Source organism: Carassius gibelio, chromosome A7 (assembly GCF_023724105.1).
Source record: "Carassius gibelio isolate Cgi1373 ecotype wild population from Czech Republic chromosome A7, carGib1.2-hapl.c, whole genome shotgun sequence".
NCBI lineage: Eukaryota > Metazoa > Chordata > Actinopteri > Cypriniformes > Cyprinidae > Carassius > Carassius gibelio.
In genome coordinates this window covers 22,715,303-22,741,958 of record NC_068377.1, presented here as the reverse complement: position 1 = coordinate 22,741,958, position 26,656 = coordinate 22,715,303, and the positions used below count along the sequence as shown (strand labels likewise).

Sequence of the window (26,656 nt, the reverse complement as noted above, 5' to 3'; positions counted from 1 at the left end):
TTATTTTAAAATTTCTGAATGTGTATCTATATACATGTTTATTTCCCCATATTCTTCCTTGGGTCCAACAAGTATAAAATAACTAAACTAACATCAAGTCAAGTCATGTCAATAAAAAATAAAAACTGAAAATTAATTCAAAACATCAAAATCAATCATTTACTGTGCGTTGTGCCGTAAAATATTCCTTTAAATAATTGAAACCTCATTTTATATATTATAAAAATATGTGATTTTATCATTTCATATTTTCATTCCTCTATACATTAGTCCATTGCTTTGCATTAGTTTTTGAAAAAGGAAATAAAAAACATATTTTTGATGCATGCCTGTTGTTAAAATTATGACTAGCGCTGCTATACAAAAGTTAAAAGTACAGGACATTAGAAACTCTACACCCTGAAATATTCTTATAAAACACAGCAGATAAATAATTGTCTTATTCTTCACCAGTGGCCAACCTAAAGATTTGTGCATTCTTATCATATTAGCCCTTCTATCACTCTTTTGAGTGAGTCGTGCAGCTCTGTTGTGGACTAATTGTAATTTTTCCAAATATTCACTTGATGCACTCGACCTCGCCACTGCACAGTAATCTAAATAAGTAAGAACCATTGTTTCCACAGTTTTAGAAATGCAATAATGTGGTAAAAATGTTGCCCATCTCTTCTGTTTTGATCTCTTCAGTGTGCTGTCTATTATAACTCTAAGAAATCTGGTTTCCTCTACCTGTTCAACAGGCACACTCTTTAAAGACTAATTTAACTGTGGTTTGAAATTATTCTCCTCAAAGAAGAATTGAATTTGCTCACAAGCTTTGATTTCAACTACTTTGCTAAGAACTGGTAGCAAACAATATATATATATATATATATATATATATATATATATATATATATATATATATATATATATATATTAGAAAACAGTTATTTTAATTGAAATAACATTTCATAATACACCTGTATCTGTTTGATCAAATACAGAAGCGGCGATCGAAACGGAAGGTCAAGAGGAAGAAGTATGAGGATGATGGTGAGGCTCGATTGTCTGATGAAGAAATGAAGGTCATCGTCAAATCCAAGAAGAGCAACTCCAACGCTCACAAACAGCCTGCAGTGCAACTGTTTGTGGTGAGAGCTTACAATCTCACTGCAGTTAGCAGCACACAGACTTGTATCCCAGCATGCTCAAGCAGTTCTCTGATCTTGAATATAATATGATATGTTTAGAAGGAGAAAAGCCAGTTCATCATTTTATATGTGTGTGTATGTTTGAGGGAGGTAGTGTATGTTGTCACATTAAGAGTCTCTGATCTGGTTTATATTGGTGTATAGGAGAACCCGACTGATGAAGATGCTGCTGTGGTTGATAAAATCATGGCATCTCGTGTGGTGAATAAAGAGGTAAGAGTTTCACGATTTCTGTGTTTTATTAAGTTCTTATTCATTTTTAGAGCTCATGCATTTTTATTAAGGTAATTATGACCTGTTTGCACATGGCACTACACATGATGTGCCTCACACACACTTCCTGTTACCACTTGTGATCAGATTGTGTCTGCATCACACTGCATGTTTATAAAGATAAAGCACAGTAAAGGGGAATGGGGGCATAGCTGTTCTGAAATATACTGAAATTTGAATCTTGCCTCAAACGTAACTTCCCACAGAATGCTCATAGTATTAATGCTTCTACACGGGCAAATGCTTCTATCCCAAGCAAGCTATCTGTGTCACTGAAACATGCTCTGTGAGGTCTGTGTATGTATAGGGCTTTTCCAGATTTCATTAAGAAACATTAGGGCACGTTAAGTAAATAGTTCATTTTTCCCTATATATATATATATATATATATATATATATATATATATATATATATATATATATATATATATATATATATATATATTTTTTTTTTTTTTTTTTTTTATGGGGGAGGGAATGATATGTTTGATAATTTATCATTTATTTTAATCATTTATCATTTATATTTAATATGTCTATAATATAATATGATTTTTATTCTTCATTCAACAGGTGTCTCCTGGGTTGACGGTAGAAACCGAAGAGTATTATGTCAAGTACAAAAACTAGTAAGTCAATTTGGCACTGCTTTTGTCAGCTTTAACAGTTTTCTCTGTTAGCGTTCAGGCTGTAAAACAAAAATGTTTTTTCATATTGCTAATAACCAGGAGCAGCTCAGAGAGCAATTTAGTCAGGTGCTGATGAGCACGCGTAATTTAGCGTATGCGTAAGGAGCATTCAGTAATGTGAACTTGGGTCTGTTGTAGCTCATATCTTCACTGTGAGTGGGCGACGGAGCAGCATTTAGAGAAGGACAAGAGGATCCAGCAGAAAATCAAGCGCTTCAAGATCAAACAGGCACAGAAAGCACACTTCTTTGCTGATGTAAGAATGCCGATGTTTTTTTGTAACTTCAGCAAACACAAAATATTTTGTATGATGCTTTTCAGATTAAATGTCATGTAATTTAGTAATAATAATCGCTGGGGAGACACACAGGATTTCTGTGTAATAATTAATGATGTGTACGTGTGTGTTAAAGATGGAGGAGGAACCATTCAATCCTGACTATGTAGAAGTGGACCGAGTTCTCGAGGTCTCATACTGTGAGGACAAGGACACCGGAGAGGTAGCCATTGCTCTGTGAATCGTGTGTGTGAGTGCAGTTAGCACTCTCTCTGTAGTTCCTGGCAGTGCATTTTGTGTAAGTCTCAAAACCTTCTTTTGTGTGCATGTGTAGCCGGTGGTGTATTACCTGGTGAAATGGTGCTCATTGCCGTATGAAGACAGCACATGGGAGCTGAAGGAAGATGTAGACCAGACTAAGATCAAAGAGTTCAAAAAGCTGCAGGCAGCAAAACCACACACCAACAGAGTGGTGAGACCGTCTCTCTCTTGCTCCCTCTAATACCATTGATATATTATCATATTATATTATATTACAGTACATTACCGTTCAAACATGATTTTTTTTATTTATCTATACTTTAATCCGGCAAGTATCTATTAGCATTATATTCTAAATAATAAATTAATAATAAATAAATGTTTCTTAAAGCAGCGAATCAGAATATTAGAATGATTTCTAAAGGATCGGCTGACCCTGAAGACTAAAGTAATGGTTGCATTTTAAAAGTTAAATTCCAATTATATTTTTTACAGTATTATTGTTTTTACTGTACTTTTGATCAAGTAAAAGCAGCCTTTGTGAGCATAAGATACTATGTTATTTTTTAAATAATGTATTCACCGTACATTCCTCGTTCTAGATGTAATTGCCTCGGAGTTCCAGGGACCTAAAACGACTCTTTAACATGCCTAAAGTGTGCTTTACTGGATACATGATACTCACTTCTCCATCATTTGATGACTTACTGTTGCCATATTCTCTAGAAATTGTACACAAACTTCTCTTTTAGGGTGTATCTATAATTTCTATATAAAGGAGACATGTTTGCACTGCAAAGTATTTAAATATACATGCCGATTTGGTGTTGCAGAGCAAATAGTGCCTGGTTAAACTGTGCTGCAGGTAGTTAGTGTGTATAATGCAAGTTTTGAATACTATTGACTGAATCCACTCTCAGGAACGTCCACCGGCGAGTCACTGGAAGAAGCGGGAGCAATCCCGAGAGTATTGTAATGGAAACTGTCTCAGGGATTACCAGCTGGAGGGGGTCAACTGGCTTCTCTTCAACTGGTATAACAGGTAAGTGAATGCTCAGCCCTGACACAGGGATTCTTCCTCTTTAACCTTCCCCATGTATGTCAATGAAACTACTGAGTGGGACAGCATCGTATGCTGTACTTTAGGCTAGCTGCGATAGTCAGTGTTACCGGTGTTAAGCTGCAGCAGGGGTTACGTCACTTGACCACCACTGCATCGCCAACCACCGTCGTTTTGATTCTTTATAGTAATAAAAATCATTTAGTTCAGTTAAAGTGATAGTTCACCCAAAAATTAAAATTCTGTCATCATTTACTCACCCTCATATTGTTCCAAACCTATATGAGTTGCTTTCTTATGTTGAACATAAAATTAGATATTGAAGGAAAAGAAATACTACGGACGTCGATGGGAACCACCAACTGTTTGATTACCAGCAATCTTCAAAATATCTTCTTTTATTCCTCACCATCATAACTCTAGTGTACTTTTCATTGTGGGCTAATGAATGCATGGCTTTTCTTATAGACTTTGTGTCCTTGTTCTTTTGCTAGCTTTCTATGTATATGTGTAGATTGATCATTGAATGAAGAGCTGTGTGCATTGAGTGTGATGGAAAACTAATTTACCATTCACACTTCATTCAGCATTGAGAGCATCAATGAGATAATTAATTAATTAAAGGATTTTAATTCCAGCAACTCATTTGGCTGATTCTTTTGTACAAAATTAATTTACAAATCTAATTTGAACATAATTTAGTGTTACTATAATATAAAATTATTCTGTAGACGATGCTCACTGTTGTATTACGTGTGATTGTGTTTGTGCCACAGGTAGCACTACATTTCAACAGAAATGATGTCTAATATGGTGATTTTTGCTATTTTTATTTCATTTTTTAATACATTTTACACCTACTCTTGGAATTTAACCTGGTATCTTGTGTGTGTGAATATTAAAAAAGGCTACTCTGATGCCCCTCTGTCTCTATTTGCAGGCGTAACTGTATTCTTGCGGATGAGATGGGTCTAGGAAAAACCATCCAGTCCATCACGTTTCTGGAAGAGATGTATCGCATAGGGATCAAGGGGCCTTTCCTCATCATCGCCCCTCTCTCTACCATCGCTAACTGGGAGAGAGAGTTCAGAACCTGGACGAAACTCAATGTCATCGTGTACCATGGCAGTGTGGTCAGCCGACAGATGCTCCAGCAGTATGAGATGTATTTCAGAGATGCTCAGGTGAGATCTTACACTCATACACACACACACACGCAGCCTCGCATTGATCTAGACCTCTTAACTGTAATTCAAGGCTTTTGAATTGGCTACCTTTTAGTATTATGTTTTGTAAAGGAGAAAGATAGAGAGGGGAAAAGCAAGCCAATAACTCAATTATGGTTATTTTATTCCTTTTCAAACTAAATGTAATTGTGAAGTTGTCAGATTGTATCTCTGAGAAAGTCCATATAGTGATGCTTGACATGCAAATAATCGAACATCGCTGTTTTGGCTGGGTGGTATATATATATATATATTAGAGGTGGGCATAGATTAATTTTTTTTTTATCTAGATTAATCTCACTGTGATCTTGAAATTAATTCTAATTAAATTAATCTAGATTAAAATGGCTCATTCGAATTCTGCCGACGGCATTCAGAATATGTGTGTTACCCAAATAAAATTGACAAACAGTAAGTCTTTGAGAAGGGGTTTGTCAAGCTAGATGGTGCATTAGAAATGAACATCTCCTGTTTCCAAAATGCATCACAAACTGCTTGAAAAAGCTGTAAACTAATCTCACATTGCACAAGCAGGGACCCGATGAAGGTTGTACCAGTGGGCCCTGTTTGAAATTGTCTAATTTGTATGTTGTTTATTTTTATTTATTTGTGCTATTTACACAATGTTTAAGGTTTTTTTCAAGTTTTTAGGTGTCATGGTACAGAAACTAAATAATTAAATGTAAAAAAAGCACCGGATAGTCTTCAATGTAAAAATGAAATATACAATGAAACCTACATTTATTCAGACACCTTCAACATTTCTCACATTATTACAGTTTTGCTATATCAAAAATATATCTGGTGTCTGAATAATTTTTGGTTTGACTGTTAAAACTACAAAGTAGTCAAGAGCAGTGAGTGATTTTCATTTTGATTTTCTTGGATTAACATTACAGCTGCCAGTAGCGCGGTCACTTTAAGAGACGATGAACGCATCCAATATAATACACATCCCATTTTTCCTCAACTGTTTACTTTCACTTAAGAAATAACTAACAGTTTTTTCCAGCATAATTTCCAAGGTGGATATTTTGACATATTTCATATGTATTTGTCGGCACTAGAGCAAAAATAAGCAAATTCGATGTTCAAGTGTTTTGATCAAAACACTTGAAAACGCTTATTTTTAGCGTCTTGAGACGCCTTTCTCTGCGTGAGCCCTGAACACCAGAACACAGCGAGTACTGAATCGGGCTCTTTCATATCTTGTTGTTTGTTCAAACTGCGATTTGTATTTGTTCGTTCCGGTGCAGTATGTTAGGCTGGCCTCAACCAGTTGGTTATATAAAATATCAAGGTGAAAGTCATCATAGCTTGCTTAGTATAGACCCAGCTCCCAACTTTGAGAATAGATTAACGGCGATATTTTTTTTTTATCGCCCGATAAGAGTCTTGCGTTAACGCAGCACGTAAACGGCGATAACGGCCCACCACTAATATATATATATATATATATATATATATATATATATATATATATATCAAATTAATGTTTGTAGAATTTCCTGCAAAATTACCCGTATCATTATAAATACTGAAATACATGATAAAAAAAGAAAAAAAGAATAGTGGTGTATCATGCAAAACCTCAGGGAGCACACTCACACACACACACATAAAACCATGGAAAATGTTTGCTGGCACTTACTATCTCTCTTTCTCTCATACAGGGTCGTGTGATAAGGGGTGCTTACCGGTTTCAGGCAGTCATTACAACATTTGAGATGATATTGGGAGGCTGTCCAGAACTTAACGCAATAGACTGGCGCTGTGTCATCATTGATGAAGCCCATCGGCTCAAAAATAAGAACTGCAAGCTTTTGGAGGGCTTCAAACTTATGAGTCTGGTATAAATAAGACATCATTATGCTTATATCTAAAACTTTTTTCCCCTATGTTTTTAACTTGATATCTTTTGACCTCTTAGGAACACAAGGTGTTATTGACGGGCACTCCACTACAAAATACAGTAGAGGAACTCTTTAGTCTGCTGCACTTCCTGGAGCCGACCCGCTTCCCTTCTGAAAGCACCTTCATGCAGGAATTTGGAGACCTTAAGACTGAGGAGCAGGTGCTGTATTTGTATACATCATATATTACTGTGTTTGAATTTTAAAATAGATGTTCTGTATGTTTTACTCTTCTCCATCTGTAAATGCATCTACATGCAGGTCCAGAAACTCCAGGCCATCCTAAAACCAATGATGCTGCGGCGTCTTAAGGAAGACGTGGAGAAGAAGTTGGCCCCTAAGGAAGAGACCATCATTGAAGTGGAGCTTACCAACATCCAGAAGAAATACTACCGCGCCATCCTGGAGAAGAACTTCTCGTTCCTGGCTAAAGGAGCTGGCCAAGCCAACGTCCCGAACTTGCTCAACACCATGATGGAACTGCGGAAATGCTGCAACCATCCCTACCTCATCAAAGGTACAGCTTCACAAACCCCAACTGCTGTCAAAACCACAACAAGTCCACATTAGGCAAGGTCCTAAGAAGTCTGTCCTTCTCTCTTCGCTTCTAGGGGCCGAGGAGAAGATCTTGGAGGACTTCAAGGAGGTGTATAGCCCCACATCTGTAGATTTCCACCTGCAGGCTATGATTCAGTCAGCAGGTAAACTCGTTCTCATTGACAAGCTGCTCCCCAAGATGAAGGCCGGTGGACACAAAGTGCTCATCTTTTCTCAGATGGTGCGCTGCCTGGACATCCTGGAAGACTACCTCATCCAAAAAAGGTGAGAATCGAAAACAGATATCTCTCTGGTCCTTTATACAGAGCTCTCTGCTGTTGATCCCTTTTTGCATCAGCAATATTATGTTACCTTTACCATTTTATGCAATGTCTAGGATTTGATTCTTTCCTTAATTCCTGCCTCGTTCATTTTTCTCATCTGTGACGGTCTAGCAGTGTGTACAGAATCAGATGTGTGTACAGTGCACTGTTAACAAACTAAGTGCTGTGTATGTTGGCTGATGCAGCTAGGGTGCTGCAGGACACAGACACTCTAGGGATCTCACATCATGCACACAGTCCCAGAGGCACAGATCTGGCAAAGTGGGTCAGAGAAAGCAGGAAGTTTAGAAGAGTTTAAGGAGTGAGCTAGGGACATACTAATGCAACATTGCTCATGGGGAATCAACATTGTGCCACAGATGCTGATTCAGCTTTACTTGTACCGAACCTGGAATATTCCTTCAACACATTTAGTTCATTAAATGATGACAATAAAACAATGTATTGTTGTGTCAACATGTATTGATGAAACTCGTAATATATAGGATTATCTGACTGTTTTGACTGTAGTGTATATGTACTGCTGTTCAATTTGGAGTCGGTAAGATTTTATTATTTTATTATTTTATTTTTTATTATTATTTTGTAAGAAAGAATGAAAGAAAGAAGTACTTCAGCAAGAATGCGTAAAATTGATCCAAAGTAACATTTATGGTAATGATTTATGTTTCAAAGAAGTTCTTGTTCACTTGAACCTTCTATTAATCAAAAAATCCTGAAAAAAAGAGCATCACGGTTTGCATAAATATATTAAGCAGCACAACATTGAAATAAACATTGAAAATAATAGGAAATGTTTCTTGAGCCACAAATCTTATGTTAGAATGATTTCTGAAAGATCATGTGACACTGAGGACTAGAGTTATGGCTACTCAAAATCACAGAAATAAATGACATTTTAAAATATATTCGAATATAAAACGGTTATTTTAAATGGTCATGGTTGCTGTGTGGAATACTGTGTGGAAGTGCTCGATAAAGTACATCGATCTGTAATTTCTATGTCAAACTGACCTTTTTCAGATACCTCTATGAGCGGATTGATGGCCGTGTACGTGGGAACCTCCGTCAAGCAGCAATAGACCGTTTCAGTAAACCAGACTCGGATCGATTCGTCTTCCTGCTGTGTACTCGAGCAGGTGGGCTCGGTATTAACCTCACAGCTGCCGACACCTGTATCATCTTTGATTCTGACTGGAACCCTCAGAATGACCTGCAGGTACACACACACGCACACACACACACACACACACTTGATAGTAAATTTGTAGAAGTTCTTGATGGCTCATATTCCTTTTTCATCTTGTTATATCCACAGGCTCAGGCTCGCTGCCATAGGATTGGTCAGGATAAAGCAGTTAAAGTATATCGACTAATCACGCGTAACTCATATGAGCGAGAGATGTTCGATAGAGCCAGTCTGAAGCTGGGATTGGATAAAGCGGTGCTTCAAAGCATGAGCGGACGAGACAACAGTCTAGGAGGGGGAGGGGTAAGACATTAAATGTCACCCATGAACCAGGATTTTTTTTCCTCCAGTCCTCATTACATTGTTGTTCTCTACATAGAGATTTGCATAATTGGTGTTGTAGACTGATTTATTTATTTATTTATTTGTACTGGTTTAATATGTATTGTCTGGTTTCATTCACTCTCCGTCTCTAGCAGATGCAGCAGCAGCTCTCTAAGAAGGAGATTGAGGACCTTCTTCGGCGTGGAGCTTATGGTGCCATCATGGATGAGGAAGATGAGGGGGCTAAATTTTGTGAAGAGGACATTGACCAAATCCTGCAACGCAGAACCAAGACCATCACTATTGAATCTGAGGGACGGGGCTCCACCTTTGCCAAGGTCAGCTTCTTTTTTTTTTTCATCTTTAAATTCTTCTGTTTAAAAGTGTTGATCATAATGTTTTCTTACATCTTCTCTTATGAAAGCAATTTTCAGATGGCATTCTTTTAAAGGCTGCAAAATCAAACAAATGTAGGAGAAGCTAAATGGGCTCCCTGGGATTTCTGCCAAAATAAAAGCTTAAAAAAGACAAAATTAAGATGTAATTATTAGTATTGTAATTCCTCAGACATTCTATTAAATTATTATTATTTTACTTTTTATTAAATACTCAATTTTATGTTTTATAGTACAAAAGTAGTATTACAATAGTAATAATATATAATATAATAATAATAGCAATAATATATCTAATTAAAATTGAATGAAAAAAGCAAAAAAAATTATAATAATAATAATAATAAAACATCCCAGTAATTCTACACTTATGTAATATTTACAGAAATATATCTGTTGAAGTCATTCATAAATTCCTATTTAATATCACAATAATTATCAGAGAGAAAAAAATACTGGAATGTAATTTATTTTTTCCTCCATTATTTTACAGCCTTAATTCTGTATGTACTTGTGCATTAACATGCTGTTCTCTGTGGTTTTGCTGTGTTCACAGGCCAGTTTTGTAGCTTCAGGGAACAGAACAGACATCTCTCTGGATGACCCCAACTTCTGGGACAAGTGGGCCAAGAAAGCAGAGATCGACATGGAGACGGTCAATGGCAGAGTAAGTTCCACAAAAACAGTAGAGCAGAGAAGAGAAGCCCGCATATCTTCCTGGCTGACTCTCCAGTACCAGGATTACTTTGAGAAAATAAAGAATCAAGTTACTGAAAGCTCCTTTGATTCAATGTCTGATGGGAAAACCCCCAGAAACGAGAGGCATTGCTGTAAGAAATGACGGGATGCTGGTTAACATGATTGGTATTTAATGTAATGTACTCTGAAATAACTCAATCACTGTTTTCTGTGGGCTCCTCTGTATTTTAGTTGGAAGTGCTGCACAGTGATTGAAAGCAAACATCAGTTTTAGTGAATGCGGTTGGCCTCATTTAAATGCATAGCATTGCTCTCAGTAAAGGTGGGTCAGTGGTTTTGTTTTAACCATTGTCTTTTGTTGCGGTTTTGCTACAGAACAGTCTGGTGATCGACACCCCTCGTGTCAGGAAACAGACCCGGCCGTTCAGTGCTACTAAGGACGAGCTGGCCGAGCTCTCTGAAGGGGAGAGTAGCGGAGATGACAAACCCAAACTCCGCCGGCCACATGAACGCCTCAACAGCTATGGCCGCACAGAGTGCTTCCGCGTGGAGAAAAATCTGTTGGTGTATGGGTGAGTGATGGCTAGCGGTCTACCTACCGATGCCAGTTTTGCTGTATGCCAGTGCATTATCAATATATACACATACATATATGTTTAAAAGTGAGAGGAGTGGTTAAGGTATTTGTTCTTGAAAGCTGTCTCTTATGCTTACTGTGTAACGTTTGTGCTACTTAATACTTTTTTGTGGAAACCGTGATACTTTTTTTTTTCTTTTCGGTATTCTATTGTTAATGCAAATTTCAAAAGAACAGCATTTCTTTGAAATAGTAAAATTTTAAGTGATTTTACTATCACTTTTGATCCGTTTAATGCTCTAGCCGAATAAAAGTTCATTGTGCTGCATACTACCATATTTTTCGGCCTATAAGTCGCACCTGAGTATAAGTTGCATCAGTCCAAAAATACGTCATGATGAGGAAAAAAAACATATATAAGTCAAACTGGACTATAAGTTGCATTTATTTAGACCCAATAACCAAGAGAAAACATTACTGTCTACAGCCGCAGAGGGCGCTCTATGCTGATCAGTGTAGACTACAGGAGCACAGAGCAGCATAGAGCGCCCTCTCTCTGATGTAGATGGTAATGTTTTCTCTTAGTTCATTTCTCTTGGTTCTTGTTAAATTAATTTTGATAAATAAGTCGCACCTGAAGTCGCAGGACCAGCCAAACTATGAAAAAAAAGTGCGACTTATAGTCCTGAAAATACGGCATACGTATGATACACTATACAAACTATGCCAATATAGAAAGTAAGACTCTTCTCAGGCAGAGTTCTTGACACTAGATGAAATGACAGACCACTGAATTTGTTTCGGTGGTCACAGGTGGGGCCGCTGGAAGGATATCCTGGCTCACGGGCGCTTTAAGCGACAGCTGAGCGAGAATGATGTGGAGTGTATATGCAGAGCACTCCTGGCATACTGCCTCGTTCATTACCGTGGAGATGATAAAATCAAAAGCTTCATGTGGGATCTGATCGCTCCCACAGAGGACGGCAGGACCAAGGAACTTCAGAACCATTTGGGTATGAGGACTGGAGCGTTTTTAGAAATACAATTACCTTTTGCATTTTGATCCAGTCAGGATTAATGTTTGTTTATGAAGCGTGTGATATCATTTACATGCTATTGATTTGACTTGCGCAGGTTTGTCTACTCCAGTACCACGAGGCCGAAAAGGAAAGAAGATGAAAACTCAGTCTAGCTCATTTGATATCCAGAAGGCCGAGTGGATCCGGAAACACAACCCAGAACATATGTTGTCTGATGATGGGTACAAGAAACACCTGAAACACCACTGCAACAAGTGAGTATGGCATTGCAAACACAATATACACCAGGGATCCTCAAATCTGGCCCTAGAGATCCACTTTCCTGCAGAGTTGAGCTATTTAAGGTCTTCAGGATCATTAGAAAATCACAGGTAGGTGAGTTTGATCAGGGTTGGAGATCAACTCTGCGGTGCATTGGCCCTCCAGGACAAGATCTGAGGAACGCTGATAGACACTAATGTCTGATGCACCAAATATTTGCAGTCAATAAAATAATGTTTTTTTATTCTTTTATATCTACTAGTGTTGCATTTATTTGATCAGAAATAGTAATATTGTAAAAGATTATTACAATTTAAAGTGATTAAAGTTTTCCATCTTAATATTTTAGAAAAATGTGATTTATTCCTGCTGATGTGGTGCTCAAGAAATTAACTTTCAAACTATTGTCTGTGCTAAAAATAGTTTAGCAGCAAGAACACTTATTCCTGGTCTTAATTTTACCATCAGTGCATCCCATTTATGTTACATCTGTTGTGCAACTCACCAATAACGTTAGGCCATAAAGCAGCAGCAACACCCACTTTCAACCACACAGCCGCTCGGCTATGTGTGAACGCCTCGTGAGATGGATATCTCTCACTCTGGGGGAAGCGTGTGATGCAGTGATAGAAGGGAATCTCCCGCTTTAGCCCTGTGATCTTATTCTGGTAAAGCCCACTCTCACAGACTTGTTCAGGGGCTTTTCTCTTAGGGAGTGGATGATGGGGTGCCTTCAGGTCACGCTCTTCAGTTCTTGACACTTTAGTTGTCAAACTCACTATCAGAACTGTCTGAATGTCCCCACTCTGTCTACAAATGCTTAACAACTCTTGCATTAGAAAGCAGCCAGTGTTGTACACCGTGTCACGCTATAAATAAAGCTGTGTGATCGTGCTTTGATAAATGAACTGTTCTGGACCAGGATGTGTGTGTAGAGAGAGTTTATTACTTTCATTCAGGGCTCTCTGCCATTGGAGAAAGTTCCCTATTGTTTAGAAAGCTCCTGTTTAACATGCACACACACTGTATTTTCTACAAAACTGTATTTTCTATCGTTTTACACCAATCCTACACCTAAACCTACACCCCTTACAGAAAACTACTGGTGATTTTTGAATTTCATAAAACACAGTTTTTTAAGCCTTATATTTTTTTTTTTTTAACAGTTACATTGCCAACATTTACTGTCATGTATGTTCTCTGAAGCAACTTTCATAAAAAAATAAATAAATACTTATTAGAATTGAAAATACATGTTTTTTTTTTTAATATATATATTTTAAAATGCAATTTACGTCTGTTATGGCAAAGCTGGATTTTCAGCATAATTACTTGAGTGTCTCATGATTCTTCAGAAATCATTTGAAAAAGCGAATTAGGTGCCCAAGAATATTTATTATTATTGTCAGTGTTATTAATAGTTACAATTTTAAGGACATTTTGATGAATATAAGGTTCAAAGCATTCATTTGAAATGTAAATCTAAATGTTTTCAAATAAATGTATTCTCACTTTTGATCAGCAGTTAATTTCTTTAAAATATATTCATACATATTGTCTATATCTGTGTTGGCAGGGTTCTGCTGAGGGTCCGAATGCTGTACTATCTGAAACAAGAGGTGATCGGGGTACATTGCCAAAAAGTACTGGATGGGGCAGATGTCAGGTAAGAATTGTCATGAACCCTCTCACCTTATCACTTTCACTAGTCTGGGAAACCAACACATCTGAGCGGAGCGTGTGCATCTGTAATACCAGTAGTGGTAGAAGTAACAATACCAGTAAGTGTTCTTAGGTTTTTTTTTTTTTTTTTATATATGCTGGTAATTTGTATTTAATTTTAAGCTACATAAAACTAATCGAAATCTTAAAATATAAAGATTTCACAAGACATTCTCTTGTGTATCATAGATCTCTTTAGATTTTAGGATTATAAATAGATCCTCATTGAACTCCTCCAGTGTTAGTCAGTTTAAGCCAGTTTGTTCAATAAGAGGAACATTGAAGCGCCATCTGCTGTTCTGCTGAGGAAACGTCAGGAATGCACTCATGCAATATCAATATGAAGGAATAGTTCACCAAAAAATGTCAGCAAATTAAAATATCAGACTTAAATTGTGGTCTGTTCCAAAATCCAAATGTTAACAACCGTGGACTAAAGTGTATAGCAGATTACTGCTAGTAATGGCAGGAATGTTTGTTTTGCTTCTCTCAGTGAGATAGAGATCTGGGTTCCTGAGCCGGATCATTCAGAGATGCCTGCTCTGTGGTGGGACATGCTCTCGGACAAATGTCTGCTGTTAGGAGTCTTTAAGCACGGTGAGTCGGATCAGCTCTGCTGCGCTCAAGGCTTTATGTGTGGGTACACACGTTTATCTAATGGCTGTTTTTATGTTTTGTAGGTTACGAGAAGTACAACACTATTCGTGCAGATCCAGCACTGTGTTTCTTAGACAAGGTTGGGCGGCCAGACGAGAAGGCCATCGCTGCTGAGCAGAGAGGAAATGACTTTATGGATGGGTAAGAGGCACAAACATGTGCTCCATTCATACAGATAGAAGAAGTATTTTATCAGTTTCTGCCTGCAGTAACGGTAAACTGTGTTTGTGTGTGTGTGTGTGTGTTATCTGTTTGTGCAGAGATGTGGATGACCCTGAGTATAAGCCTGCTCCAGCCTTGCTGAAGGATGATATGGAGGTATGCAATTGGAAGAGAGAGAACTGGGCCTGATAAGACTGTTACACACAAAAGTGCATACAGGAGCTCAACGAATGTCAATTAGTGTGACTTTTTAGAATTGGTTGTCTTTTCAATTCATGAGTTAGAATTGGAATCGAACTGGCCCTGCACACAAGAGTTATGTAGTTTCAGTTCTGTAAACACAGTCACAAAGCAGGTATTTATTAATCCAACATAATGTTTTGTAAATAAATAGCTGCCTATTTGTTCCCTGATTTGTAGAATGCTGTAGAATACTATAACTTTTTATATATAAATCTGCATATAATATACAGTACATGGAATATATATATAGCAGTGAGCATAGATATCTTTTTTAATCTAGATGAATCTCACTGTAATCTTGGAATTAATCTATATTAATCTAGATTACAATGGCTCATTTGAATTCTGCCGAAGGCATTCAGATTATGTGTGCTACCCAAATAAAATAATGACTAAAAGTAAGTCTTTTAGAACGGGTTTCTCAAGCCAGGTGGTGCATTCCTGTTTCCAAAATGCATCACAAAGTGCTTGAGAAAGCTGTAAACAAATTCCACATTGCACAATCCGTGCTAAAATATCAAGATGAAAGTCATCATAGCTCGCCTAGTATAGACCCTGCTGTCAACCAAACTTTGAGAATAGATTTACGGTATATTATTTTTTTATATATGTATATGATATTTTTTTTTATAATAATATTGGCCCACCATATATATATATATATATATATATATATATATATATATATATACCTTAATTCCTCAAATAAAAGCCAGGGCCTTCATTTACCTGAACTGCAGAAGGTAACAGGCTTTTATTTGAAACAGGCTTTTATTAGATGCAGGCCTTTATTTCTAATTCCATCTGTTTGATATGTAATTGTTTTAAATAACCCATTTTAAATTAAAAGCAATTGGTTCCAGTAGACAGAGATCATAACACTAGCACAGAATCCGTTCAGAATCAATCTCCAAAAGAATCAGTTCGGTTCAGACATATATAGATTACATATATATATATATATAGATATAGATAGATAGATATATATATATATATATATATATATATATATATATATATATATATATATATATATATATATATATATATATATATATATATATATATATACAATACACAGTATAGAAAGGAAAATAGTGTTGAACACCCCTTTAAAATAATCACATTTTGATTTGCAGTCTGATTTTGTTTTATCCAGCTGTATTTTACACAGTGCAACTGATAAGATATTATCAAAAAATGTTTCTGAAAGTATTATGTAGTGTTTATGGTAACATACACAATAATTCATACTAAAACATACTGTTACAATCTGTTTTTATTTCTAAATCTGTCTGCTACTTCAATTAGAATTTAGTTAAAATTGAAAAAATAATAATAATTAGGGTGTTGTGTGTTGTGTGTGTGTGTGTGTTATAGTGTTGAACTATGATTTAACATGTGCTCTTACCTCTAGGATGATGCATCCTCCCCAGGGGAGCTGGTCATCACTGATATAGGCGGAGGTATTGACAAACTATAGTATTAAATAGTGATTCTCATTCCCTTTATAAATAAACCCCTAATAAGTTAATATTAAGTCATTGTTTGTGCAGAAGGAGGTTCTGTATTAGAGGGTGGCGGTGGGACTCTGGGTGCTGGCTCAGGGATGTACTGGCCCTCACCCTCTGTGCTGACGGCCCGACTGCGGCGTCTGATCACCGCGTCTCAGCGCTTCACCAAGAGCAGACAGATACTTCAGATCCACCAGACACAGCAGGCCATGACCCCTACCCTCTACCCTCTGCCTCCAACGCTCAGCGACACACTCAGTCCCAAAATTGCTGCCAAAATTGAAAGACAACAACGGTGAGAGATTTTTGTTAGTATCAGGTGTAAAGGCTGGAATACACTACTTTTTTTTTTTTTTTTTTTCTCCTCTATTGTGAAGTGTGTCTGAGCCAGTCTGCAGATATTTGGCAGCTAGAGTTGACAGATTTGACAGATAATCACGTAGCGTATGATGGTTATAGTCTCTCTCTCTCTCTCTCTCTCTATCTCTTTTTTGGCTTAAGACAAAAAATCAGTCGGAGGATATCAGACATGTTTGATATCTTGAGCTGATTTTAGAATGCATTGTTTTCATTGTCATGTTTCTCCTAGCCATGAGGTGCATGTTTCTGTTGTGTTTGGAAAAGCTTGAAAGCATGGTAGTGTGTCATCCTTGGTTTAGTTTAATGCCCAGTTTTTCTCTGTAACATCTATAAAGTCTGCAAGTGTAGGATTCCTAGTGTTTTAAAATCTCTTCAGATTTTAGAAGTCATATAGTGTATTCCAGCTTTAATTTGACTTAAGAATGCACAAGTTTGTTTTTCTGCTGAATAATGCTTGACGCATTTGTGTAAAATGATGTAAACCCACATGAGATCATGTGACCTAGAAAAAAAGCTGTTTGATTCAATATTTTGAATCCATGACTTGCGTTTAAGGTGAAAAGGAGGCAAATATAAACCTGAGGTTCATTTTTCAATAGGTGGACGCGTAGAGAGGAGGCGGATTTCTATCGCGTGGTTTCAACATTTGGGGTAGTGTTTGATCCAGATTTGGGCTGTTTTGACTGGGCCAAGTTCAGAGCCATGGCTCGACTGCACAAGAAAACTGACGAGAGTCTACACAAGTACCTGTGTGCCTTTATTGCCATGTGCAGGAGAGTCTGCCGCCTTCCTGCTATAGAGGGAGGTCAGTGCCACAAACACGCACGCACGCACACTTAAGTTAGTTTTCAATCAAGTCTGCCAAAGCAAGGCTGCTGTACTAGTTCATCATAAGTTTTTGTCTACTCTCTCCTCAGATATGGTGGATTCCTCTCTTGCTATTCAACCTATCACAGAGGAGCGTGCCTCCCGTACCTTATACAGAGTGGAGTTGCTGCGGAAGATAAGAGAACAGGTGTTGCGTCACCCGCAGCTTTATGAGCGTCTTGCACTGTGCCAGCCAGGACCGGATCTTCCAGTGTGGTGGGAAACAGGTTCCCATGATCGCGATCTTCTTCTTGGGGCAGCCAAACATGGAGTCAGCCGAACAGACTACCATATCCTCCGTGACCCGGAGCTCTGCTTTATGGTGGCACAGAGGAACTACAGCCAGAACAAGGGAAGTGCAGCACAAGTCCAAGCCCAAGCCCAGAATCAGACACCTTCACTGGGGCAATGTCACATCCCAACTCCCCTCCAGCACATCCAGGCTAAAGAGGCTTCTATTTCACCCCTTCAAAACCAAACTGAACTAAAGGAGGAGCCACTGTCAGAGGGAGAGGAAGAGAGTGGAGAACAATTTCCCAAGATGGAGACGCAACCTATCAGACCACCAACACCTTCAGGAGTGGATGAGAAAGATGACATCCCCAAAGCGGGAGAGAACGCGAGCCGGATGGTAGCAGCCAGAACTAAACCGCTAACGCCAAACTCAGTTACTCCAAAACAGAAGAAACTGAGTAAGCGGAGCCGCAGAGAGGCCAGGAGGGGGTCGGGATCTGACTCGGATGGCTCCTCGTCCAGCTCTTCGTCGAGTTCTTCATCAAGATCTTCTTCCTCATCCTCGTCTTCATCACGGTCTGGATCCAGTTCCTCGTCTTCCTCCTGTTCTTCAGGCTCTTCGTCTTCATCGTCATCGTCTTCCTCATCTTCAGAAGACAGTGACAGTGAGGAAGTACCAAAGAACGGTAAGTTATCTGATTAACTTAAATAGTATGTTGTAGACTTTTCTACAATAACTGTAGAAAATAACTAGATAATAGAGATAAGAAATGTCTCTTGAGCACTGAATCAGCGTATTAGAATGATTACTGAAGGATCATGTGACACTGACGAAATAGCTGAAGAAGAAATATATTACATGTGTTCCTGTAGCACTATTGGTAGAGCACTACGTTATCAAGCGCGAGGTTGGGGGTTCGATTCCCTGGGAACACATGATAGGTAAAAATTGATAGCCTGAATGCACTGTAAGTTGCTTTGGATAAAAGCGTCTGATAAATGCATCAATTTAAATTTAAAATTTTAATTTTACATGTTCAAATTCAGCAAGAGGCATTCTGTTGTATTCTCTGAAATAAATATTTGTTTTAATCCAGTTTTATGTAAAAAAAAAAAAAAAAAAAATGTCCTGTCCGGCAGTCTAGTCAAATGAGTCAAGAAAGAGACTTGATATTGTTTCTGGTTCATTTATCACACTGAATATGGACGGTCAAGTTGAGTACATTTCCACAAATGTAGTAGGTTGTCTGAAAAATTCTGGTTCGAAGTTTGAGTTTTGCAAAAAGTGAAATAGATAATGTTTAAAGTCTGCTTGATCATGAGTCTGTCTGTATTCCGGCAGTGTCAACAGTGCCTAGTGTTAAAGGCTTCGACGAAGACAGCATTGCCTCACTCAACACCACACAAGATGACCTGCAGGACAGTCATGTGACCAACGGAATCTCTAACCCTCCCCACCCTTTCCAGGGAGGTTATATGCTTGCTGCCTCCTACTGGCCAAAGGTGAGCAGTCCAGGCCAACATCTTGTGCCAATTCCTCTTTTCTGTCTTGCTCTGTCAATGTTGTATCTTAGTTGTATCTAGCTGTGGCTCTGTCGCTGTAAGAACAGTATCATTTCATTTATAAAAAAGTTATGAACATCCAGAAATAACAATCTGCTTTAGAACATGGTTTTTCTCTACCCCAACTTTTCCAGCTTAAAGTACAGTACTTAGTTGTAATGTCCTCACATCAGTACTGTCCACACATTGCAGGACCGTGTCATGATAAACCGGTTGGACAGTATATGTCAGGCAGTGTTGAAGGGGACATGGCCAGGGGTTCGTCGTGCATACGAAGGCAATGCCGTGACTTCTTTCTACACCACCAAACTCCTGGACAACACATCCACGCTCACAGAAGACCCTTCAGCCTCCCCTCAGGGTTCAAAGGTGAAGAAGCACGATGCAGACAGAGAAAAGGAGTTCTCAGTCAAAATCAATGACGTATGTTATTTTACGTTCTCCCCCACATATGCCGATCTGCGGTGTCATTGCAGCGCTTGGCATGTTTTGTTTGTTTTTATTGTTTAGTCTCCCCCCCTTTTCCTCCAGTATTTGTTTGTTTGTTTCTTCCTATCATTTGATTTTTCAGTTTTAGTTTAATTTTTAGTTTAGATTTTCCGAGTTTTTGCTTTCTATATCAGAATCAAAGCTGCTACACTGAAGTTGCAACATTCACCCATTTAAACTAAACCCGGTGTCTTAGCTTCGGTCCTCTGTCCTTGCTTTAAAGGGGAAGTGTGTATTAAAAAATGATCATAGTCATTATATTATTATTCTTTATTATTTTCATCATATTAATTATTATTTAGTTAAAAAAAAAAATGATGTTTTACTATATTTTTTATTAAATTCAGGGCTGTTGAGCATAAGAGACTATACATTTCTATTTTTAATGAACAGAAAGTTCTGGCTGACTATATAGTCTGATATATATATATATATATATATATATATATATATATATATATATATATATATATATATATATATATCTCTATCAGACTGGTCAGGATGCTCAAACAGGTACAGCAATGTCTTGATAAAACCAACTTGTGAAAATTAACCTATGAATGGTTTACTTAATTTATTGATTTTATGTTTTTGCACATTAAACTGATTGAAAAAGTATTTGTGCACCAAAAGGTTTACACGCATCATCTTTAAAGCCCTTTGACTCCAATGTGTTCCTGTGTAACCTCAACACCACTAGAGACAATTAAATAAAGCTGCCTCTCTTTGTAAAACCTGTTGTCATTTAAGAACCTAATGTGAGTGTGTTTATCTGTGAAACCTGCCCTGTTAGCATTGTGTCCTTAACCTCTGACTTTTGGCCTGAAGCAGGAGGGCAGCCTTAAACTGACCTTCCAGAAACAAGGTTTGCCTCTGAAGCGCCCCCTGGAGGGTGAGGAGGGACCTCTTGCCCAGCAGCAGTACCTAGCCCGGCTCCAAGAATTACAGAACGCGTCTGATACCAGCCTAGCAGATTACACCAAAATTCAGAACCGCTATCCACAAGGTAATGTACAACCATACTTAACCAAATACCTGCTGTACCCTCCAACCACACCACACTGTACTCAACATACAGTGCTGGATGACACTAAAAGTGCATGTTCTTTGTCTTACTGCAGTACTGCCAGAGCAAATGCGACTGAATGGAGCTATAGATGGACAGCCCGTAATGAAGAAGAAGAGAGGACGACGGAAGAATGTGGAGGGGATGGACCTGCTGTTCATGAACAGAAATGGACTTCCTTTGATGCCAGAGCAGGTTTGACTCACTTATGACCTTTTTGTTTAGTTTTTTTTTTAACTATATTTTTTTAAATCTAGAAAGTGGCACACTTCAGTATCAATATGGCAAACGCATGACCTACATTTGCAGGTTGCCGGTACATCTGCTCCCCCTGGACTGAGCACACCTCATGGGCTCAGCACTCTTGATACAGATAGTCGCGTTCCTGTCATTAGCCTCAAAGATGGGACGCGACTAGCTGGAGAGGATGCGCCAAAACGGAAAGATCTTGACCAGTGGCTTAAAGAACACCCAGGCTTTGTGGCAGATGTTGGAGCTTTTATTCCTGTAAATACCATGAAAATAAAAGTTGTCCTTTCAGATAGCTGTTCATAATAATATGTTTCTAATCATAACATTTTTGCAGAGTGCAAACAAGCTGCAGTTTCAAGATGACAGACCAAAACAGAAGAGACATCGCTGCAGAAACCCCAACAAAATTGACATCAACAGCCTGACTGGAGAAGAGCGAGTGCAGATCATCAACCGGCGAAACGCTCGCAAGGTCAGTATTGCTGAGAGTGAGATATAGGTGAGAGGTTTTGTTTGTTTGTAATACTCGTTTTATATTTCTTTGTTCCAGATTGGTGGTGCGTTTGCTCCCCCTCTGAAAGATTTGAGCCGGTTCCTGCAGGAGAATCCAGAGTATGGGGTCCCACCAGAGTGGGCTGATGTTGTTAAACAGTCTGTGAGTTTTCCATTCCAAATAACAGCGCAAAAACAGAAATTAAACGTGTCACAATATACTGGTATGACAAGAACCATAGTATATAAAGAATGTAATAATATTGTGTTAGTACTACACATATGATAAAATAGTAAATAACCCAGCACTGGGTAATGCTGGCTACCACCTGTCAGAAAGGAGACAACTAAAAGACAACACTAAATCTCGTTGAAGGAGACGTTCTACCCACACCCATAAAAGTAAGCTTGTCAGTGTGGGAGTTTTAAGCAGTAAATGTATATCTGTAGCATTATTGTGAATTCTTTTGGCCCTGATAATTGTGTAATTAAAATAATGACAGCCCTAAAAAATGATTATCATTTTACAAAAACCTTACGGAAACTATTAAACTCCCCCCCCCCCCCCCCCTATTTAAATAAAATTTTCATTTGTGTTTCCAGGGTTACCTTCCTGAAAGTATGTTTGACCGCATCCTGACCGGCCCCATCGTTCCTGAAGAAGTGAGTCGACGAGGTCGACGTCCCAAAAATGCTTTGGCTAGAGCAGCCACTATGGCCAGTCCCGGTTCCAACGCTGCCCTGGGGCTCAACCCACTCCTAACAAACGGCCTCCTCGCCGGGCTGGACCTGCCTAGTCTCCAAGCTCTTCAGCACAACCTCCAGAGCCTCCAGTCCCTCCAACTCACCACTGGCCTCATGGGACTGCCTCACGACCCTACCAACATGGCCGCCATGTTTCCGATGATGCTGTCTGGAATGACCGGGCTGCCGAACCTCCTCGGAATGAGTGGTGTCCTCGGACAACAGGAAGCGGCATGTGTCGCTTTGAGTGATGAGGACAGGAAAAGGAAGAGTGTTGGAGAGTCCGTGACACCCAAAGGACCAGCTGAGACTTTAAGTCCTTTGAGTGGCAAAGCGGACAGGACAGAGGGTCAAAGCTCCAAAGCGACCGCCTCGATGGCCGCCAACTCAAATCAAACAAGTTCTTCTGATTCAGGCCACCCACTGGCTCTCAACCCCCTTCTCCTCTCTAGTATGCTCTACCCAGGGATGCTTCTTACTCCAGACCTTAACCTGCCTGTGGCCAACCAGCCGCAAGCTGCAAACACTCAGCCAACCCCACCGCTGCAAACTTCTTCCTCTGAAGCCACGGCTCAGCTGCCCGGCCACTCGGAGGACAAAGACAGCGATGATGGGGAGGAGTCAGACGAAAAGAAGGATACCAGTGGTCCAGAGGGCTCGGCGAAGGCGGAGTCATCCTCCTCCGAGTCCGACAGCTCCTCCTCGTCATCAGAGGATTCCGATTCCAGCGACGAAGACTGAGTCTTTAAACATGTATAAATAAATATTATATATTTATATACATCTCTTAGAAATGTATACATATAAACACATATAGGAGTTGTCCTGCATTTACTACATCATGTTTTTTTTTTTTTTTTTTTCCATGTAAATATAATAAATAAATGTGTTGTGTAATGAAGATGAAAAAAAAAGGAGATCCTAGAGAAACTGAAATGAGATTTCAGTGTTTGTTTAGGTACAATGTCGTTTCAAAGAGACGTTTTGCATGTGAAAAAAAAAAGAAGAAAAAAACCTTTGTGGAATTAATTGTATTACACCATGATGTACATCTGCAACAAACACGAAGCAAAAACTAAAAGGCATTATTGTTATAGCTATGTCAGGGTTTAATTTTATTAAAGAAATGAGGATGCTGTCGCTCACTGCAGAGCTTTATAATTAATATATTTTGTTTTGGGAGAAAGAACACATGGATTGCTTGGGTTTCATTTGTAAATACTTGAGCAGGATCCTGAACACATAGACTTCACAGAGCATACCTACAGATCCACAGCAATAACACACAGGCAGCTTATGAATGTCACTGAAGCTGTAGAGACCCTGCGTTCGTTCGTTCGTTCGTTCGTTCTTTCATTCATTCAGTCATCCATCGCACAAGTTCTTCTTCATTCACTTCTCTTGAGATTTGTGCATCTGTTTACTGTCCCGGACACTCTGCATTCTGCCCGAGGTCTGTTCTTCCTTTCTTTCTTCCTTTCTTTCTTTTAAATTCTCTTCATACAGCTATTTTACCCAAAGATTTGAGTTTCGTGGTGCAGGCGATCCATCTGGTGTACAGTGACGTCTACAGTGATCCAGACATTCTTTTAGGAACACATTCCTTACAATGCCTGAAATCAGTGTCCGTGCATGTTTTTCCAGCAAACATCACTGTTCTTTTTCAGACCACTTCTTTCACATCCATATATTTGTGTTTCTTTTAGCGTTCAGTGTGTGTGTGTGTGTGTGTGTGTGAGATGTTCTGTGCATATGAACACTGTTGCCTCAATTTGCATGAAACTCTATGTGTCCAAGGTCCTGTTGGTCTCACGTATAACCCCCTTGTGACAAACAGCAGTGCGTATATCCTCTCTTTTCCACAGACTGCTACAGTATTGCCATGTTAGCTGGTAAATCACCCACATTTGTAATCAGTGTGAGAGTATTGAGAGGAATTCAAGTATTTGCAGTAGTATTTCAGTTACTTGATCAGCACACATGAGGTCCCCAGAATTGATAGTAGTTTAAATGTTATAAAGGTCAAAAATCCCATGTTCCTTTAGTCTGACAAAACAGGTCTGTGCTTTTGCAGATCCACGTAGTCGCCTCGCTGCATTTAGATGTACATGACTGATCTAGAAGTGTCCTTATGCCATACTTCAGTGTCTGTCTCTCATGATCTGTCGAAATCCAGCACCTCGGCCAACACATTGAACCTCACTGGCGTTTTGAATCAGGATGTGTATGTGATTTAATTTCTGTTACATGTGCTGATGTGCTTGTTCTAGACTGTTAGGCTCATTTGATTCATGCGAGTCTCTGCTGCATCCCGTTAGTTCATATTCAGGTTTGGCTACTGAAGTTTTCCATTTGTGATGCAAATTTCTTCGGGATGCACTGCACAATGCAACTCTATTTACCCGTCTCACTAGTGAACTCCGTTATATTAATGGTCTTGATTTCAATCATGTTTTCACACATGTAGGCCCTCTCTCTTATCTCTCAGAGTGTAATTTTGCCTCATTAGATGTTCTGAAAGCCGTCTCCTCTCCACTGTGGCATCAGATTTCCCTCTTTCCAGTTTTGAAACTGTGTACAGGTATTGCTGCTTTCCACTTCTTCCCAAAACCACACATAAAACCTTACATAGTTCCTCTTTTTGACCGCGTTAGCATCTCGTTCAACTGAATGGAGTTCTGAGGAGAATTGCAGGTTTGACTGAGAATTGGACATTTATGTTGATTTTCTTTCCTTTTTTATCCTATGTACATTGAATCAATATTTTGGTTGTCTTTCATGTTGCAGTATGAACCGCTGGACTACTGACCAGAATCAGGGCAAGATTTGCCGTTGTGGCACAAAGACAATGACATCCACCATGCAACAGCAAATGAAAATAGAAATACACTACTGCAAATAAACGTTTGCTTTCAATTATTTGAATGATTAAATTGACAGACAGACTCATTTTGTTTCATAATTTCAATGTTTTGAAAGTACCCCCCCCCCCCCCCCCCCCCTTTTATTTTTTTTTAGACCGTTGCAATACTCGCAAGTTGTGGCCTGTGTAGTCAATTAATGCTTCTTTCAGTGCAGGATACATGTCTTAAAAAAGTTTGTAACTTATTGAATTACTTTCTATGGAGTTCTACAGAAGAAATTGAGGTTTAATTATTTTTTATTAAACATATTCTGACTCTACAGAAAAATCTTGTCTCATGTGAAATTTGTCAAACGTATTTGTTTTGAGCTGAAATGCCAGTTATTAAAATCTAAAACTGTCTTAAATCTAAAAATAAAACTGAGCTTGTTTGATTGCGGTTGTAATTTTCTAGAATCAAATTCTAACACTTATCAGGAGCAACAGCCCAGAACGTGAATAGAATCTGTGTGTTTGAAGTGATGGACTAATACATTTATATAATGATTGATAAGTAGAGTTCTTCTGAAACATTCATCCTCTTCAGAAATGTGATAGATGATTGAAAGTAAAATGTCAACTGACTAGATATACAGTAATACTGCATTTTACTAATAATTGAGTACAGAAGAAAGAATTTATATACTTTTTGTGACTTGTGATTGTGACCTCTCATCAAGTGAAATAATACACATTGCTACAGGGCTTGAACAAAATAATGTTAACCATAATTATAGGGGTTCCCTAACCTAACCTTCATGATAAGAAAATAGTAGGTGAAAACATGAAAGTATTTGATAGGGACATTAAACACTAAGAAGGATTGTGTCAATACAACAGAACTATTGCCGCAAATGTGACCGCAAACTTCAATAATCACCTGGAAGATCCTGCATGAAAGTGCTGCAACTGATAATATTTTAATCACAGAAACCAGTGCTAAAAAGTGAAAAAGACTGAGTCATGATCATAAAACCTGGACAAAACTATAAACTATAGAACTTCAGAAGACTGTGATGTGGGTTGTGAGACTTGAGCATGGTGACATTTGACTGCATCCATGTTTCCTAAACTTCAGTGCAGAGAAAAAGAATTAGTGAAACACGCGAGTGTTTCTGAGAGCACAGT

The 26,656-nt window shown here is 38.5% G+C and overlaps 1 protein-coding gene across 11 annotated transcripts in view; it reads left to right on the top strand.

Annotated features, from left to right (window-relative positions):
* Window positions 1-25,563, top strand: part of LOC128016856 (chromodomain-helicase-DNA-binding protein 9) — a 67,393-nt gene extending 41,830 nt beyond the window's left edge. For 5 of the 11 annotated variants that reach the window (XM_052601695.1, XM_052601702.1, XM_052601696.1 and 2 more), the window contains 35 exons: window positions 987-1,133; window positions 1,338-1,406; window positions 2,040-2,095; window positions 2,294-2,411; window positions 2,569-2,655; window positions 2,767-2,904; window positions 3,614-3,735; window positions 4,694-4,937; window positions 6,653-6,829; window positions 6,910-7,053; window positions 7,154-7,409; window positions 7,504-7,714; window positions 8,797-8,992; window positions 9,092-9,265; window positions 9,439-9,624; window positions 10,238-10,348; window positions 10,756-10,952; window positions 11,771-11,970; window positions 12,092-12,251; window positions 13,835-13,924; window positions 14,474-14,577; window positions 14,661-14,778; window positions 14,898-14,955; window positions 16,460-16,508; window positions 16,599-16,851; window positions 17,516-17,721; window positions 17,834-18,703; window positions 19,360-19,520; window positions 19,773-20,003; window positions 20,901-21,078; window positions 21,194-21,333; window positions 21,448-21,645; window positions 21,725-21,862; window positions 21,941-22,045; window positions 22,486-25,563. In XM_052601695.1, the coding sequence (XP_052457655.1) occupies window positions 987-1,133; window positions 1,338-1,406; window positions 2,040-2,095; window positions 2,294-2,411; window positions 2,569-2,655; window positions 2,767-2,904; window positions 3,614-3,735; window positions 4,694-4,937; window positions 6,653-6,829; window positions 6,910-7,053; window positions 7,154-7,409; window positions 7,504-7,714; window positions 8,797-8,992; window positions 9,092-9,265; window positions 9,439-9,624; window positions 10,238-10,348; window positions 10,756-10,952; window positions 11,771-11,970; window positions 12,092-12,251; window positions 13,835-13,924; window positions 14,474-14,577; window positions 14,661-14,778; window positions 14,898-14,955; window positions 16,460-16,508; window positions 16,599-16,851; window positions 17,516-17,721; window positions 17,834-18,703; window positions 19,360-19,520; window positions 19,773-20,003; window positions 20,901-21,078; window positions 21,194-21,333; window positions 21,448-21,645; window positions 21,725-21,862; window positions 21,941-22,045; window positions 22,486-23,367 (6,774 nt within the window). In that variant the 3' untranslated portion in view covers window positions 23,368-25,563. The remainder of the gene's footprint in view (window positions 1-986; window positions 1,134-1,337; window positions 1,407-2,039; window positions 2,096-2,293; window positions 2,412-2,568; window positions 2,656-2,766; window positions 2,905-3,613; window positions 3,736-4,693; window positions 4,938-6,652; window positions 6,830-6,909; window positions 7,054-7,153; window positions 7,410-7,503; window positions 7,715-8,796; window positions 8,993-9,091; window positions 9,266-9,438; window positions 9,625-10,237; window positions 10,349-10,755; window positions 10,953-11,770; window positions 11,971-12,091; window positions 12,252-13,834; window positions 13,925-14,473; window positions 14,578-14,660; window positions 14,779-14,897; window positions 14,956-16,459; window positions 16,509-16,598; window positions 16,852-17,515; window positions 17,722-17,833; window positions 18,704-19,359; window positions 19,521-19,772; window positions 20,004-20,900; window positions 21,079-21,193; window positions 21,334-21,447; window positions 21,646-21,724; window positions 21,863-21,940; window positions 22,046-22,485) is intronic. The other 6 variants (XM_052601698.1, XM_052601706.1, XM_052601704.1 and 3 more) reach the window with 4 other exon arrangements.
* Window positions 25,564-26,656: the final 1,093 nt, after the last annotated feature.